The 18,790-nt window shown below is 38.2% G+C and overlaps 1 protein-coding gene and 1 long non-coding RNA gene across 2 annotated transcripts; one reads left to right on the top strand and one right to left on the bottom strand.

Moving 5' to 3' along the window:
- Positions 1-24: 24 nt before the first annotated feature.
- On the top strand, positions 25-2,145 carry LOC140941676 (uncharacterized). The gene is made up of 3 exons (XR_012166490.1): positions 25-177; positions 352-453; positions 1,490-2,145. It is a non-coding gene; the product is annotated as an uncharacterized lncRNA (long non-coding RNA).
- Positions 2,146-4,791: 2,646 nt separating this feature from the next.
- LOC140940578 (histone-lysine N-methyltransferase KMT5B-like) lies at positions 4,792-13,537 on the bottom strand. Its single transcript, XM_073389570.1, has 7 exons — positions 13,077-13,537; positions 11,485-11,594; positions 8,858-9,024; positions 8,646-8,665; positions 7,885-8,021; positions 7,258-7,367; positions 4,792-6,716 (listed from the first exon to the last, which is right to left on the bottom strand). Exons 1-7 carry the CDS (start codon positions 13,380-13,382, stop codon positions 6,112-6,114), a joined length of 1,455 nt encoding a protein of 484 aa, XP_073245671.1. The 5' UTR covers positions 13,383-13,537; the 3' UTR covers positions 4,792-6,111.
- Positions 13,538-18,790: the final 5,253 nt, after the last annotated feature.

Raw genomic sequence — 18,790 nt, 5'->3', positions numbered from 1 at the left:
AGTTTTTCGCTGGAACTGGTGATCACTACATGACATTCGTTTACTTATAAAAAGGAAAATGGAAAACTGTCAAGTCCTAAGAAACAATAATGCTCAACCAAACGAGAACAAAGATTCAACAGCAGATCAAAAATCTTTGCCGAAGGGAACAGAAAATTCACCATTTTGTTCGTCAAGGTTCGTACTTCAAAAAGTAGTGTAAGCTTATAATAATAACAACCAACGGTCATAATTCTTGAAGTTAAGTTTATGTAAACCCAGCTGCAGTGGACTTCTTCCGAAAGTTTCGCCATCTTAATCACGCTTATTGTAAAGTTGAGACTTATACTACTATTCTCTTTTACTTTGTAGATCAAATGTGGTATTAATGAGTCCAACAGACACCTTTTTTTCTCCCTGTACTCGGAAGTTGGCCTCAAGAAAGGGACGCCATTATCCTAGTCTCATGTCAATGTACGTACGTTTATAAAGACATTATTAAGATTCTAAATTGCATGAAGTTTTAAAACAAAGTGAAGTCGAAATTCGAAGTAGACGACTTTAATTTGTGATGATTCCATGAGACAGAACTGAGCGTGCTGGCATGGGTATAAAGGTAGCAAGGGTGCATTGGGTTTGTCTGGAAACTCACACCTCTAGGTAGGCCCAGGTATCCGATGGATAGCGTTATCTAACGTTTGAACTACCGGGGCCAGGAGAAAAGGGTACCCCGTCAAATATAGAATTAATAGCACCCACCCTCTAGGAAGCTTGCGAACACTCTCTGGAGGAGGAGGGGGGAGTTTCTCTTCCCTTTCCCACTAAGGGTCTGTTTACATGGAGGTGGGGAACCCCAGGTAGGTGAGGTAACCTGCCTGTCCATATAATCTCTCATTTTAATTTGATCACGTTTACATGATAGGTGGGGTGACCCGCAAAATGTAACCTCATCTATATGGGGTCCCCCACCTCCATATAAACAGGCCCTTTAGGGCCTCTTAGAAGAGCTTGTTTTCAGGCTATAGAAAGGGGCCAATGACATGATGCTTTTGATTGGATGCTTAAAAATGGGTATCTTGTATAAGATACCCTGGGTTCCAGAGGGTCTTTTTTCTGTCTAATTCCTGATATTTCGCAGCGAAGCTGGGGCATGAGCACCGTTTATTTCATCTTAGGTATTTCGAGAATGGAACTCTGGAGCCAGGGTATGTAGAAGAGGACATGGCTATTCATATTAAGATATTTAATAAGTGAAGAATTAGAAACTGTCACAGTTTTATCATGATTCTTGCCTCCTTTAAATTTGTCTTCTTGATGGAGTATGCCAAAATTAAGCAAGCAAAAGAAAAGCTCTGCTTACAAAATAGCTTAAGCAGGGTAGTTTGGATTAATCGCTAGGCACTAGTTTCCACAGTTCAAAAGGAGGTAGCGGTGCTCAATCTTGCAGAGTCAAGAAAACTCCCTTTGAGCTATGGAATTTAGCATTTCCATTGATTTGCTTCATTTACAGGACTCAGCGTCAACTGGGGAAAGTCCTTCAGAATGAAGGAAGCCAACAAGAAACCAAGGAAAATAATTAATTCACGTCTATTAATTTAATGTATGGTAAATTGCAAAAATGTTGAATGATGTGAAGGACTGGGGTTCTGATAAGAACACACAAAATATGTATTAGCAACTTTCTCGCAAATTCAAAGATTTTTACAGATCACCAAGTAAGACCAAAATATGTGTATCTTTAAAATATCACCCAAAGTTATGTCAGCCAAACCAGACAATAAAGTCATCCAAAGCTGTCTCGTCTGAACCTCAGATGGAGTTAATTTATCCTAGTTAGACATATAGCAATAATATTGTAAAAATTGCAATTTTTTATCTATTGTAATTTGTTTACCCACAAAGCACTTAGGAGCTCTTAAGAACTCATTCAAAGGTGTCCATGCATTCCAGATCGAAAATTGGATTTTGAGAAGTGTAGGATTTTTATTAAGCCTCGACATCTCATTTTACTAAAAGGTGTGTTGATAATGTTGTTCTAAGCCTGTAAAAAGAATAAGCATGAATCAAAGGTAGTGACTGTGTAGTGGCATGCACAGCTACAAATTAAACTTTCAGCATATTACATAGTACCCCTTCCATGAAATAAACTGTACAATTTGTATCCTGTGCAGATGTCAACTCCATATTCACTTCATTGCAAACAGGGGATGTCTGCATGCAAACTAGGGTAACTGGTAGCCGGTGTGGCAGGCATTAAGTTAATTATTTGATTAGGTCCTACATAGCAAAAGAGGGGAAAACCCAGGGAAGGTGGGTACTCCCCTATAAATGTGACGAGGGTGCTCATAGTATCTTTCTTTTAGGGGTTTTTAAAATTTGTGGATTGGCACAGCTTAGGGAGCTAAAACCTAAAATGACTGCTGCCAGAGTTGTCTCAGTATTCTGTTAAAAATGATACGCTTCTAGATTTATGACAATACCATATTTACTCGAATAGACGCCGCCCCCGAATAGACACCGCACTTGAGACTCAAAATATTAATAGACGCCGCATCTATGGTGCGGCGTTTATTTGAGGAAATGATGATTTATAATAATTATTAAAGAAAAGTCTATTTCAAGTTTAAACCAGCGACCACGAGGAGGACAGTGATGTTGAAACAGAAGTTTAACTTTGTGTAAAAATCACAATTGAATAGACAAAATGAACGACATTTATATATTGAGATTCGTTACTGTTACCTAGTAAAAAAGTTACCATATGTAGTACGATATTTAGTACTGAATAAAGTGATTTTTGAAGAAACGCCACCCTCGAATAAATGCCGCAGCTGGATCGTGAAAAATGAAATAAACGCCGCAGCGTCTATTCGAGTAAATATGATACTTTAAAAAAATCCTCAAGAAAATTTGTAGTGCCATGCAGTTATACAATTTGTTGTTGTTGAATTCATTTTGGTACCTCTTAGGGGGTAGAAATGAATTTGGGATACGCCCATAAAACAAGATTCTGGTGCCTTTTAGGGGTGTTATAGAAATTTTCTGACAAGCACCTCTGTCACAATCTCTCCCTTTGGCCTAAAAAAACTGGTGCCTGCTACAAGGGCTAGGTAACTGGCAAAAATACTTGAACTGCATACTGCTTGTTATTACCCAGGACCAAATATCTCTGAATGAAATAACTTGCTCACAGTTAAGTCCTAACTGATTGAACTCTGTCATCCTGGTCTTGATTCAAGGAATGATAGACTGGTAGTTTTAATTTGCGTTTTGGTCGGAAATATGAACTTTGCAGGGTGCTAGGAGTGTTGACCACATGTTGAAAGGAGTTCAAGGGTCTTAGGAACTCAAAAATGGTCCCTCCTGACAAATATTTCGTACTTAATACTACAGGGCTTGAAAAAAAAAAACTTGAATTCCAGCTTGTCCTGTGGGGAAGCAGCTCTCACATTTTGCTTGGCTGGGGCCACTTCTTGCTCGTCTTAGTTAATAATTTTATTAGAGGATGGCTTGCCTGCATGGACCCTTGCCCATTGGGTAAGTAAGCTTTAAAAGTTAGTTGCCCAGCAAGAAAATCTACTTATGTTCCAACTACCAGATGAGGCTCTTTTCAAGCCCTATATTAACTAAAAATGCATTGGAAAAACAAAGGTCAGCTTAAGCATATTACATGTGACTACATCATAACTGCATGGAATCACTTCTTCGCCCTTTTTATTCCCTCAGAAAGTCTTCAGATAGATTGACCAGGTTGTTTGAAGATTGACTTAGTTACCCCACTGAACTTCAATTGACTTACAGGCTTTCAGTTCACTTCTGATCAATACCAATACTGAATGATTTTGTGCAAAGTAATTCTATCCTTTAGTTTCTGTTTGTATAGATAATGTCCTGTTTTCACATGAAACTTAAATAACATGCAGAACTAGCTTTTGAATAAAGGTCTGGCAAAATAAATGACAGAAAGTTTTTGGTTAAGGGTTAATGGTCAGCTCTGAAACAACCACCCCAGCCAGGCCAATAAAAAAGAACTTACACATTAATTAAATATTTGACTATTTCCAGCCTAATCAATAATTTAACATACTAATAATAATAATAGAATATTTATATAGAGCTTACACTTCTCAGTACTAAGCACTTAATACCAAGGCCAATACAAGTTAAGGACTAAGATTTTATTGTTAACCTCAAAAAAACATGAACACCAGAGGCCCAGTTGTTCGAAGGCTGATTAGTGCTTAAACTTGGGGTTAAATAATTTTAATCCGAGTTTCCTTTTCTTTTGTTTAATAAGGGCATTTTCTCTGATATTTTCTCTATTCTCTTTAGACCATTCATTAATTACACCGTAGACAAAAAGAATGGGACTGAACTTATTTTTTAAGCTTTCATGTCTGAATTCAAATTTCACACTAATCCAGCTTCGAGCAACGCAGCCCAGAAATATTGATTTTATGGAATGAAATTGTAATTGCAGATTTACGCAAGGGAAAAACCAATCAGACGTGAGAAAACTAGACTGCAAACTCTACAGCAGTAATGAGTTGATGGTTTTGAGGTTTACTCATGTTTACTGAAGATCATTTTTTTAACACATTCTGAAAATTTCCAAAGCACACAGTTCCATTGCTTTCACTTCCAAAATAAGAGATTTAGGGAAAACTACCATCATTCACATGGGAATCTTCATTTCCCAAACAATGGTTTAAGTTTTAATTGATCTGTACTACAGGTGGGATCACACCTAAGGCACAAGAATTGATAGGTATACTTTCCAGAACAGTTATTTTTTGTAAAAAAAAAAGAACATTCCTGGGAATATAAAAGGGTACAATATTCAAGATAAAGGTGACAACCAGTGCCACAACACCCAAATAATAACAATTCCACCTATTTTGAAATGAAAGGAACTTCCCTCAAATTCCCCTGCCACAGAGAAAAATGGGTGTTTTAGTTAAACCAACCGCATTTCTGAAAATCCTGATTGTAATCTTCCTTTGAAAGACAGAATTGACACAGAACCACAGACTAAATATTTCTTTAGGCAATTTAGAACCCACACGCTAACAAAAGATAAGACACTGACGTAATGTTGAACAATACTCATCTGGCACATATTAGTTAACTTGCTTAATTAATGTAAAATAGAGAAGACATCAAAGAGAAATTAGATGAGTCAAATTTTTGTAAGTCATTGTTTCCCGGCTAATAATAATAATAATAATTATTATTATTATTATTATTTTATAGATGAATATATTACTTTAATGTGGATACAACACTAATATTTTTTTAGTTTTTCTTTTTCCTTAATTTTCACCACACAGAAATTATGTGTAGACCCAGAAAATGTCAATGCTGAAAAGGGACTTTATGCAACAACAATCAGTGAAGTACAAAAAATGGCAGGGTTAAGGAGCAAAATAAAAATCTGCTTTTGCAGGCTATGGCAATTTAGGAAGACCAATCATTATTTTCATTTTTTTATGTGGATGCGGTCTCTAACAAATTTTTAACAGTGGAAAATCTTCCAACATTATTTTCCTGATAAATTAAGGGAGCTGGTCATTGCAGCTGTAAAAATAATGTGAAAGATTGTGAATACACTGCCATCTTGATTAGTCACACATCTTAACTTCCATCACTGTAAGCATAAACTCCCTCATATTGAGGAAGGAAGTGTTGTGGGAGGAAACTCTCAGCTGCCTCTTTACAGCAAAGCTGAACTGTCATTCCTGTGGGTCAGTGGAAATTGAAGGGGTTTACATTTTCCAAAACTAAACTTTCATGAAACTGATAAAATTGACTGAAGTCAGGTGTATAAGTCAGAAAAAGCCATTGCATGATGGTGTCATTATACTACAACTACCAGGACCTTCACGGTTTTGCTTTGTTGTGCAAATTAGGTGGTTTTTTTTAACAAAACTTCACTGGGAGTACCAATTTTAAATATTACAGAGAAAAAAAATTAAATCTGGTCGTAGCAGTAAAAAGACATCATTGCGCAAAGGGCCTAATACTAAAGGTCTTTTTTTAGCAAAGGTTCAAGGTACTGAGAGTTTTTGTTTAAGTGTAGTGCTGAGACACATGGATAATAATAGTTTTCAATGTTCCACTGACTTAAAAAGTTCAAGGACAGCATGGGCAGCGATAACTGGCACTGCTTTTCTGAAGAGGAAGAAGGCCAAGATTTGAATCCAGAGACAAACGATGTCGGGCTAGCATTAAACCGTCACTGTTCTTTCCCAATGACCTTGATGGAAGATACAAGTCACACGTAAAGTTAGATTTATATTTATCACTATACGTAAACAAATCATTGTCAGCATTGTCAGCTATGTCCACACCACTATCCACAGATGTGTGCCTCTCTGGTGGAACAAACGCGCAAACTTCATCAAGTGGGCCTTCTGTAATATGTCCAATAAAAGTATGCTTTCTCCGACGTTTTGTGGGCATGCATAACCTTGGGCCTTTTCTCCGTCGTTTTCTTTTTGCAGCATTCAGTTCTTTTAGACCAATTGTGACACTGGCCCGAGGTTTTGGTCTCTTAGAAGAAGAATAAAATCTACTTGTAGGAATTGTGGTTGTTGATTGGTTTCGTTCACGATCAGTTGTGTGGAGATCAACAGATATCAAGCAATCAATTTCTTCACAAAGTTTTTCTTCTGCACCACTGTCCACAGAATCTGACACTTTAGGTGAGGGAACATTATCAACATCAAGAAATGAGCCTGTGGGAAGGTAATGGAAGGATTGTGAGACATAAATCAAACTTAACTTGTATGACTTTGTTCAATCAAGTACTAACAATAATATTTTTTTTACCAGTAGAGTCAGATTCTCATGAAATTATTTTTCACGCAACTGTCATAGAATCAGTAAAATGATTTCTCATTACTGATTTGTGTGTCAGCGGAGTGAAAATAACTATTATCAGAAACATGTGCAGTGAGCCAAAGCCTGTCCTTAAAGTCCGAAACTGTACATAGAAAAACTATGGCCATGGAGTCTCAACCACACGTCCAAATCTCAGAAGCATTAATGATGACCCTCAGTCTTGTTTTTTTTTATGTAATTTTCTTTCTATTGCAGTTGTCTTGAACCTTTACTCTAAAAGGTAACTTGCAACAAAAACATAATTGCTCACGGGATGTTCTACAATCATTGTACAACTACTTGACTAAGGCTACTATTAAACAGCACCTTCATTACACCACACCAAGAACTACAGTAAGCTGACTTGTAATTTCTCAATAATTTTGTAGCATTTACCTGTCATTCGGCGAGCCAACCTTTTTAACCTCTTGTCCGTTTCTCTGAAACTATACTTTTGTTTCTTATCAACAGCTTTCACCTTGGATGTAAATGCCCCAGTACCTCGTCTGTAAAAAGATATTAACAAAACATTGCCCAGTCAAAAAGGCTCTTTGAAAAAAGAATAAACATGTCCGTAAATTTATAATTAATACTCCCAACGGTCCTGTTTGGTTTGATAATTGGACTGATGGAAAACGAGTCACTTTTTCAAGTCTGGTGGTAATAAGATTATCTGCAGCTTTGATTATTGCTAACAAGAATAAATTATAAAATCTTATCATAGTGAACTGGACACGTGTTAAAATACTCCTGCCATGTTCCCCACTTGGGGAGAAGGGTCAAATCATGATGATAACAAGTAAAGCACCTTAATCTCATATCATAAAATTTCTCTTTGTGCCAAAGTGACCAATGCCCCGAAACTCTTTTTTTGATCATGATAAAGAGAGCTTAATAATAAGGGTGCTTAACTAAACCCAGTACAACTGAAAGTAGAGTTGATTAACACAGAAAAATTTCAAGAAATGCTTGTTTTTTTAATGGTGTGAATCCTGTTTACGAAAAGCTTTAAAAGGGATGTACCTTTCACATGTCACACATTCACAATTGCAATTGTTGTCACCAAAGAAATCGTCACCATAGTAACATGTGATCTCCTCACCAGGCTCCAGGTCTCTCAACACTTTAACACAAGCGGTGTCTCGACCTATGGACACAAACTGCACCACGCAATAAAAAGTCATTAAACAACTTACTGTACATATTAGTACTGACAATCATTAAAGTTGTTTACAGTGTAACCAAGGACCTTTCCTTGGAACAAGAAATTTGTTTGCAAAAGATTTGTATTCACATACAACTCAATGACCTTCAGTACCACCTCCAAGGCTATGCTCTAGGAAAATTGAAGGGGGTGCAGTGCTCTGAACCTTTAAAAACTAGGGTGCACAGTGTATGATTTGCATGAAAGAACTAAGATTCTCTGGTCCCCCAAGAGCAAAAGTTAGGCGCCAGGGGCTCCTGGGCTCTGCTAGAGCACAGCCCTGAACTTGCACACTAGTAGGGACAAAAATGCTGGATAAGGCAGCCAAAACAGTTTTTGGCCATCTCAGAAAAAAAGGATTACATAAAGCAAATCACTGCTTGCAGTTTGACAACTAAACTTACTGTTTAGCCATACAAACTTGCTTTTGTTTCAGGAGTAATAATAACCATTAGAGAGCACTTACAACCCTGTTAAAGTTCACGTTAATGAATTTGGGTGGAAGATAGGACCGCTTAGTAGAAAAACCATCTCAGGCATGTTTGAAAGGCACAAGATACCAACTCATACAGAAGCATACCTTGCAGTTGGGCCGACAGTCTGCAAGAGAAACAAAGGAAGATATGTTAAATCATTTCATTCTGGGTCACAGGTTTACTCTATTGCCTTACAAAATGAATGCTATTCACTTGTGAATAAGTGGTTTATACTGTCTAATACAATATTATTGTACATGTATACAATCATAAACTATATGATATTACAAAAATAAGATTTGTTTCTGTTACATACCATGGTTTATGTATGCTGCAGGCCCAAGCCACAGTTGTGATAGATTCTTCCTACAGGAAAACATAATGCTAAAATCATTTTCTCCAGGACGTAGAAGCTTTTTCTCTTCCTCCTCAGTCATTGCTGCAATGCATCCACACAGATACGGAAGCTTGTCACCTTTGTACCTAAAAGTAGAAGAATGATAATTCACTGAGCATGGCAAAAAAATTTCCTCTGCGCTACGAAATGGGAGCGCAAAACAATAATCTAGCAGGGTGCCCGGCATATACAGTGTACAGCGTCAAGTCTTGTGCAAGGGCTAATATTTCCTCCATGCACTATGGTATATTAAAGTACTTCACTAGCAGCCACTGGCCTCTGCTGCAACACAGTCCTGCAATAAAAACACTATATTGGCTACAAGGCCATGTTCTAAGAGAAATTCTAGGGAGCCCAATGCTCTGAACCTGTGAAAACCAGGCTGCCTAGCACATGATTTCTAAACAAAAACTGAGATTTCCTAGTCACGCGAGAGCAAAAGCAGGGTGCTACAGGCCTCTGGGTGCTGCTAGAGCACAACTCTGGGCTATCTAGAGATAACAGTAGATGTTAAACTTAGGCATTGGATAACACAATGAAATTTTGTCACAGTTAAATGTGCCTGTAATAACAATGGATCCACCAAGAAAAAAGTCCTGTCTGGTAGTCTGACACAAGTAGATTTTCTTGCTGGGCAAGTAACTTTTTAAGCTATTTTGCCCCATGGGCAGGGGTCCAGGCAAGTCATCCTCTAACAAATCATTAACTAAGACAAGCAAGAAGTGGCCCTAGACAAGCAGAATATGAGAGCTGCTTGCCCACAGGACAAGCTGAAATTCAAGTTTTTTCAAGCCTTGTAATATTAATAGTATCAAGTGTTTGTCAGGATAGGCCATTTTTGAGTTCTCAAGACCATGTTGAATCACTTTCAACGTGTGGCCAACACTCATAGCACCCTGCAAATTTCATATTTCCAACCAAAACTCAATTTTAAAACTATGAGTCTATCAAACAAAGGCACTTTATTTCGGTGTCAATGTATTTAGCATGGAAGCTCTAACTGGAGACACTATTATTACATCTCCTAGTGGAGACGGGACCGCCATTTTACGTGGTCATCTGAGCCACGCAAAGGTCCAGCCGCCTGCAGGGCAAAGAAAACTGTACCTTCATTTCTAAGTTATTTTAAAGGCCCATGTTCACCCAAACGGCTTTGCGCGCTTGTGTTTTTGTTTTGAAACGATTCTTTTGTCAAATGCAGTGTTTTGATTGGCTTCCACTTTGAGGAGCGTTGCGTGACGATACTAAAAACGACTGCGAGGGAGACCACAATTGCAGCTTTTTTGACGCTTGACCGAAGCTTAGACAGACAGTATCAAAGAGGCCAGTAAGACTTTTAATTCTTTTCCAAATGGAGGAAGATATATCGCCGACTTCCTTAAATGTCACCGCAGAAAGCACCTCAAAATTTAAACTGGTAGTGAATGCATATGGATGCCTTGCTGAGTCCGATGAACACAATGAAGTTCATAAATTACGGAATGTCTAAGCACCAGGTGAGGTTTTCCTGAAGCCCGATTCGACTGTGAAATGTTTTGATTCCTCAATCTATTATTTTTTGTTAATTCTTAGGAAGCTTTTAGGTATGTGTTCTCGAAAGAATAAGCGAGGAGTTGTGTTTGCAAAGCGCCGAATCAGCACTGCATACAGTCTGTAATCGCTATAATCGCTATATTACACTTTCTTTAGGTTTTGCTAAGGATTGGTTTGCTAATAAGAGTTCTCGCTACTTTAGAGCCGGCTTTAATCATGATACGCCAGACGATAAGTTTACGTTAAGGATATCACTCGCTTCATAGGTTAAATTAAATAAAGCATTGTTCATGTTAGATTGACTCGCTTATTTTGATTTCAACTGATTTCAACGGGACCTTTGTTTACAATTGAACATTCGATGTAGAAGGAACTCAGCAAACACACTGTCTGTAGAATTTACAGCCAAGAGTTTCTTTCCCATCTCTCCAGGGATTGAAAAAGCTGATTCACGGAGACGAATGTACTTCGACAACCCCTGTCGACGTGGTCTTCCAACCATGCTTCCAACCGATCGTTTTGATGGAGCCGCCATCGAAAGTGCTGCAGTGAAACAAACACTCACAGAAACAAAAAGGCTCGATACCATTCCAAAATATCCAAAAAGATGTAAAGAAAAATACCAAAAGAACTTGTTTAGACTTTCTTTTAAACCAGATTTAGCAAACTGTAGAAGATTAACAAAGATTGACTTTACACACTAAAGGCAGTGATTTTCAACTACGCGAAATGTTTTTTTCTGGAGTACAGGGCGCACAATGCATCTAGGGTGAACATGGGCCTTTAAGTATTGGTCCGGCCCCGGGAATTGAACCTGCGACCTCCCACTCTGCAGTCAAGCGCTCTGCTGACTGAGCTAATCCTGCCACAGCTGAATCATTCCTTGAAGCAAGACCAGGATGACAGATTTCAATCAGTTAGGACTTGACTGTGAGCAAGTTATTTCATTTTTGTATTTTTCTGAGCCCTGAGAGGAAAAGCACTTTTGAAGACAACTATTAAGATCTACTTACCAATCACATGTAGACACAACTTTTGCACCTCGTTCCTCACCAGAATATCGGTCACAAGGCACAACTTTAAAACCAGAGTTTGCATTAAAAATTCCAATGTATCTGAAAACCTAATGCAGAAAAAAGCATTTAATTTGTAGACATTTGCTAATGTATTCTAAGTGAAAACAAAGAGTAATGTAAGGCTGATTCCTTTATAAAGGAACCTGTTTGTATAGTCGAGAAGAAGAAGCTGTTAAAGATCAAAGAACTATTGTTTTGCTTACAATCAAAAGAAAAACTTGTCACCTTTTATTTCTGTCCTTCTTCATCAAAGTGGACGAAAGTGAGAACAGTAAACTATACCACTGATCTATTGGTCTATACAGTTCACAATGGAAAAGAGTAGTAACCTGGGTTGAAGGCAGATGCACAGGCACTTGGAGGATTATTTGGAGGGATGCAACACACCATACAAAGCACTTTACAAACCCAAAACTAAAGTTACAATATTATTAATCCTGATGTCTGTTTTACTGATTGCTGCTTTATTGAAAAAAGCCTCTCACAGATTATCCTGTTCAGAGCTGATGTTCTGTAACTTGAGTTATACACTGGTCATGCGACAATATTACTGTGTGAATTGAAGTTCCTATCACCCTTTCTCTAGATTCCAGGCTATCACACTTTTCCAAAGTGAGTCCTCAATTTATATTTTTATAGGCAAATATTTATTTATATTTTTTGCCTCATTAATATATGCTTATCATTATCTGATAAAGCTAATAAAATAAAACCTCTGAATATTGAAAGAGCATAACAATTTCAGTTATCTCTGAAAATTTGACCCTGATATACCAAATGGTTTCGGAGAAATTATCTGATTATATATAGCTAATTAACTGTCTTGCCACCCAGCAATTTTGCAGTTTTCAATGGCTGATTTTTCTTCATTATTGCTTGCAAAGAGCTGAAAATTGCACAAATTGCTCATGTTCATCAGCTCTTTCAACTTTTGAATTTAGTTCGTATATACGGCCATGGCTCCTTCGTATTCTAATGAGAAAAAATGTAAACAATGACATCAGCAAAGATTCGGCAATAGCCATGTAAATATCAAGACCACTTGGATTAATAATTCATATATAAGAAAAGTTCTGTAATCAAGAGCGCTTTGCTTTTGGCTTATGTGGGGGACACAAAATGCATTGTGAAACGGCACGCCGGCACCGAAACCATCTCAGTGCACGATTACGTCATTTCAAAACCCCCATATTGAATTTCGATTTACAACGGAAGTCAAAAATATCAAACCGAAAAAATCTAGCCGATGACGTTCGGTGAAAATTCAAATCCGAACATTAGATTTGACATGCAAGAGTTGGATACCCGAAAATAAAACAATAAAACCGCTTCGTGCATAAATTAGGAACACACAAAAGTTTTTTTAAGTCGTAGTAAAGCTCTTTGCAACACACAGCGGAACACGCGTTTACAAATCGAAATACGAAAGCTCCTTCAAATCAGTTCAAAATATGCTGCACTTTCGGAGAAGGAAAATAACATAAAGGAAGAAAAGAATTTTGACTGTAGACCAAAATATATAAACTTACGTGTTCCTTGAAGGCCGCAATCTGAGTTTTGGATTTTGTGATGAAGTAGCATCGCCCCCAATCCCCCCCGTTGAAGACGATTTCGTTGTAAGCTTGCTCTGTGTCTCCGTCTTTGGCGTATCGCTCGAGTGCCTTCTTTACGATTTCTTGGTCCACCTTCAGAGGACGAAATCTGGTGGCCATTTTATGCGTGGTAAAACCCAGCATCGAGTCTAAGACCAAGCTGCTAGCAATGTCGTCGCTCTCCGCGAGTTGTCTAGCATGAGTCGGCGTTCCCTGCTTCAGTGTGTCGTTATTCATAACCATTGCTTTTTCCTTTCACTATCAAGGTTGAACTCGCTTTCTTGGCCTTTTTCCCAGCTTGTGGTATGAAGCAGGAAGCCTGCCACAGGCTGAAGTTGTTTATGACACAACGAAAATTCCGCTCTCGAACTTACGCTACCCACATCCTACCGTTATTAAAATTTCTAGTCACGTGACAACATGGTGGCGACGGGTATTCAAAGTAGTACTTGCTGGTCAGTGGCTCCACTTTTCAAGTAAAGTAGAATGGAGAATCAGGGGGAGAACAGGGGGAGAATGAAATTAAAAAAATGGTGATTAATCTCCAAGTTAAGAGATGAACAATGCATTCTTTTTTTTTTCTGTTCCTTCAAGCCGGGTATAATTTTTTTAAGAAATAAATCGAACTTGGTCCATTCCAACCTGCGATCAGGTTGTCCTTTCCCGCCAGGTTGTCCTCTTTTCCCCCTTAACTTCTTAATGGGAAAAAGCCCTGGAGTCCCTACGGACGAAGCCGGTTGGTTGTTCAGTCCCAAAGTTTTAGATTTTATCAACTTCTTCCTGTGAAAAATAAGTACACTCAGGTTCCTGGTACACCAAGTAAAAGTTAACAAAGGAGGTTTCAGTTGTACGGAGGGAGGGGAAAGGCGAGTCCCTGTGAAAAGGGACGAGATACTTGTGATGGCTACCAAATCTGAGAGTGGCTCAGTATTAGGGGCTTAAGCAACAGCGTTTTTGAGCGAAGGACGTCAACCGGAAGTGGACTTAGCTTTTTGCATAATTGGGCATTGGTTTGGTTCAAACTCTCGGGTAAATCGTCTTTATAAGAGAAAAGAAACTTAGCAATACAAATTTGTTAGCTTCAAGGCATTTTTAAAGGGAGAAGGTCTCACTTCCGGTTGACGTGCGTCGCTCAAACGGAAGTGCGAGGGACGGACCATTAGAAGTGAAACGGGGGTGGGGAACACAGTTCTGCTTTGGTTGTAAATTTTTGTTGGTTCGCCATGTGTGCATGTTTTCTGTTTGTTTGGTTTTCTCCTCCTGCTCTGGCATGTATTTTTCCTGCCTGTTCCGGCTGTTTGCATTTTTTCACGTGTGTCTGAGTAACAACTTTAAGCGATACGAATCATTATCTGTATACGAAAAATATTTTATTTAGCTTTCTGTCCTGAAAAACTTAGTATAGACTTAAATCTTCAATTTACACCCCTATAACTGAAGCGAGACGACAAGAATTCCCGTCTTAAGATAAGTAGCTTAGTATTACAGGTCGGGCTGAGGAGTAGATTCTGTATTTAATGTTCAGTATCCATCGCGATACTGTTTAAGACTTACGCAGATGTTAGAATTTGTACAATTTTAGATTTGATGACATTCCCCACGGAAAAAGGGCAAAAAAATGCTTATTTGTCAATACCCTGAACGCGGCAGCGAAGTTTCATTCGCGATTTCCAGTTTCGGTCACGTTTTCATAACTTCGCCACTTGTCTTCCCAAGATACCAGACGGGTGCGACCGAAAACGGAAACCGCGCATGAAAAGCCTCTGCTGCTAGTCATCAGGCTTGGGCCTTGGGCCAGAGATGTAGCCTGTGTACAGAACCCCCCTCCCCTTCTCCAATTTTTCCTGAGGGAAGGGGGGTTCTGTACACAGGCTACAAAGATGAGGCCAACACCGAAGGATTCTGCTGCACGCGAGAAAAAAACGTCTGATACCTGGGGTAACTTGCCAAAAATCAAGGTGTTGGAAACCGGTCGTTTCGATACAAAGTCGAAACGACGGGTAATTAACCACACGGTGTTAATGCCAAGTTAGCACTGTTATTCTTTAATGTTCCACAGGGCTCAATTCGTGGGCCCGTTCTCTTCAATCGTTATGAGAATGATATGCAAGATTGCTTACAAGATAGCTCCTCTTGCTTTCAGTACGCTAACGGGGCTGCATCACGCCACTCCCAAAGACTTCGATGTAGACGGATACTAAGACTCCACCTCTCACCTTGAAAGACAAGGCAGTTGATAGGGTAGAGAAGTGTAAGTTGTTAGGGACCTGGCAAGGTAAGGACATTAAACCGACAGAACATGTAAATAAGGTCACATCATCATGCCATAAAGTGCTAGCCACTCTAAGAAAGATCACCACAAGAGACTGAGAAGTCTCTTGGTCAAAGCCTCGAGCTATCCAAACTTAACTTTAATTACAACGTCACTTATCCACTTCCCACATTTATCCAGAAAAGAGTACAACGCGTCCAGAATGCCGCTGCTGGTTTTGTCTTGAATCGCTTCTATTTAGAAAGGAACGTCCTTGAGCTTGGCTAGCTACCTACACTAGAAAATACACAATTAAACATTCTTAAGCTTGGACATCTAGCTCTTTTTAGTGAAGCTTAGCCCGAATACTTGCAACTGCCTAGGCACAATCCCCAGTGACACTACGCTCTAGTAATGCGCCTTTAATAGACATTCTTTTATAAGTTAAGCATACTTTCCAGGACTCGTTAGCGACTTTATTCAATGTCCTACCCGCATATGCGAGGCGGTGTCCAGACTTAAATACTTTCAAAAATAATTGTTTTACAATTTTAAAGAGTAGAGCCGACAAGCGCCTAAGTTTAACCTTACAAGTTGTCTTGATAAGGTTTCTTAGTTATGGTTACTCAAAGAACATAATTATAGTATTTTAGATGTTATAGTTTAAACAGTTTTTAAGTGCATTTTGTAAAATAGTGAATGATTTTTGAAAAACATTATGTAAGTCGTTAGTTTTCAGTTAGCATGACGGATATAGAGCTACCATGTAGACTGGAAATACTGTCAATAAATCGTTATTATTAATTTCTCTTTAGTAAAACACCTTATGATTGTCTCGGGTCATAGTCATAACGTTAACATCCAAGTCAAATATAGGTTTTGCATTGAGTCATGAGAGTAAAACGGTGCTGATATCTCAAACTAAAACTGGACAATGAAACGAGAAGTGATCTGGATCAGTAGTGGTTTCCCCAAGTATCAGTGATTTTGTTGCAAATAGCTATGGTGAGTCCTAGGCAGCGTGCAAAGAAAGTAGTGTCCGATAGCCCGGGGAAAGTGGATGTTGCTATCGGCTTGTCTGAATGGCAAGCTGTAGAAATGACTTTCTTTGCACACTGGTCCTGGGACTCATCTTGCAAAGAATCACGAGTCCCAGTACAGAACCATTGAGTTCCAGTTCAAAAAGCAATGAGTACTAAACTGAATTTTTTTGGGCCTTTATGTATCATGTAGACTCCAAAACTCTCAGTCTGTATTACATTTTACTGGAATCAAGAACTCCTTGTATCGTAAAACACAACAAAGACCTAAAGAAATAGTTAAAGAACAGCCGCAAGAACAGCCACAGAAATCAGATTAAATGGGTATCCTACAAAAATTTAAACATCTTCAGATCGATCGATCGACCTTTGCGTCCCACGGGACATATGCATGAATTATTTTGCGTCTTTGGCGCTTTTAAGGTGGCTCGATACAGTTTTTCAGGGTCAATACCTCCCAAGTTTGAGCATAAACTACGTCGCCATAAACAAAGTTTTGGAAAAACTGCCACCACAGTTGTATTAGATAAAGATGAAAATTTGTCATGATGAAGGTTGCAACGGCATCGGAGTTGTCATAGTAACGAAATGACGCTATTACCTATTTTACTTCCAGCAGTATATCTCGGCACTAGGAACTGTTCTTCCAAAATCGTTCACAGGAGCTTTTTCCTCCAATAGCGGCCTCGATGTTTGTGAAGTTTAAGCGAAATTTGTAAGAGCGTTATCGAGATATTTTGGGATGAAGTGTTTATGGTTAGAAACATAGTAAAAAATGGTCAATATTGTTGTTTGGCCATTATCTGTAAAAAATGAAGAGCTTTTGACATGCAATTTCACCTCATAGTAGTTTCAATCTTTTTAAAAACGTGTGTGAAAGATCATTTAGATAGCTCCAACCGATTGCTAGAAAGAAGGGTTTGATTAGTATGTGTCGAAGCGCTCTTGTTAGCGGTTTTGTAAACATTTTGGTCTTCTTTGTCAAATTAGCGAATAATTTTTAAACCGCTCGATAGATTTTTTAAAAAATTTAAGATTCTTGAGATTAACCTTCCTTTTATATGACCTTTTAGTTTCAAGATTATTGATACATTGCAAGGCAGTAAAATAACGGCTACAATTCGCTACTTTTTTATTGGAAGTCTCGTCATTACAAGAGAAAGCCTCTCATTATTCAAGGCATTGTCTCCAAGTTTCATTTCCACGTGAACAGCAGTAACTAACAATGCATTTGACATATGCAAAACTGCTAGCTATTGTTGTGCACGAAAATATGAAACTTGGAGACAATACCCTGAATAATGAGAGGCTCACACTTGTAAACACAAAATTTCAGCCAAAATATTAGCGAATTGTAGCCCTTATTTTACTGCCTTACAATATATCAATAATCTTGAAACTAAAAGGTCATATAAAAGGAAGGTTAATCTCAAGAATCTTAAATTTTTTTTAAAATCTATCGAGCGGTTTAAAAATTATTCGCTAATTTGATAAAGAAGACTAAAATGTTTACAAAACCGCTAACAAGAGTGCTTCGATACATACTAATCAAACCCTTCTTTCTAGCAATCGGTTGGAGCTATCTAAATGATCTTTCACACACGTTTTTAAAACGATTGAAACTACTATGAGGTGAAATTGCATGTCAAAAGCTCTTCATTTTTGAGCTATTTTGAAAAAATAGCTCATATGTCAGTGGTGTGAGCGTATGTATCTTTGTGGCTTTGTATCTTTGTGGCTTTGTATCTTTGTGGCTTTGTATGTTGGGATGTTTGTTGCAAGAGCCAATAAGGTTGAAGGTACTATGAGTTGATGCTTAGGAACCAATGAGATCTTGGCATCTATTTAAACATGGCATTGGTAAAGGTCGAACAAGGGCACTTTGAGACCGCCATCTTGATCCTTCACAATTTTTTCGTCTTTTATTACGGGTACAGGTGTTTGGAAGCATTACACAAAATATCTTCATGATTCAAACGCTGTGAACAGTGAAGCAGCTGTTTAAGGGTTCATATTTAAGTGTGGATGCTGCTTCGAGGCATTTCTGACCTAATTCGACTATCGAGTTCTGTTTCACCTGCTACAACTGGATAGAGTATAAAAGATCATATATTTTCAAAACTCTTCCAGTGAAGTAATAATTGATATTTAGATATAGATTTTAATTCGAAAGTATGCGCCCTATAAAATGTGGTTTTAGAAGCTTAAAAGGCAGCTTGTTTTTTATGAAAGCTGTATCGAGTATTGTTAATCCTGTAAATAAGCTTTAAAAATATTATTCTCTCGTTTACAAAGATCAACCGACCTTTTTCGTTCTATTTAGTAAAGATGCGTAACTTAAGTAGAAACAATAGCGTTAG

This window comes from Porites lutea, chromosome 6 (assembly GCF_958299795.1).
Source record: "Porites lutea chromosome 6, jaPorLute2.1, whole genome shotgun sequence".
In the NCBI taxonomy this organism is placed as follows: Eukaryota; Metazoa; Cnidaria; class Anthozoa; order Scleractinia; family Poritidae; genus Porites; species Porites lutea.
This window is presented reverse-complemented; position numbering and strand designations above follow the sequence as displayed.

Coding starts and splice junctions, on each gene's coding strand:
- LOC140940578 (XM_073389570.1), bottom strand. CDS start 13,382: ATGGTTATGAATAACGACACACTGAAGCAGGGAACGCCGACTCATGCT. Junction 11,595..13,076: donor TTGCGGCCTTCAAGGAACAC/GTAAGTTTATAT, acceptor TTTCTGCATTAG/GTTTTCAGATACATTGGAAT. Junction 6,717..7,257: donor GTTGGCTCGCCGAATGACAG/GTAAATGCTACA, acceptor ACCTTCCCACAG/GCTCATTTCTTGATGTTGAT.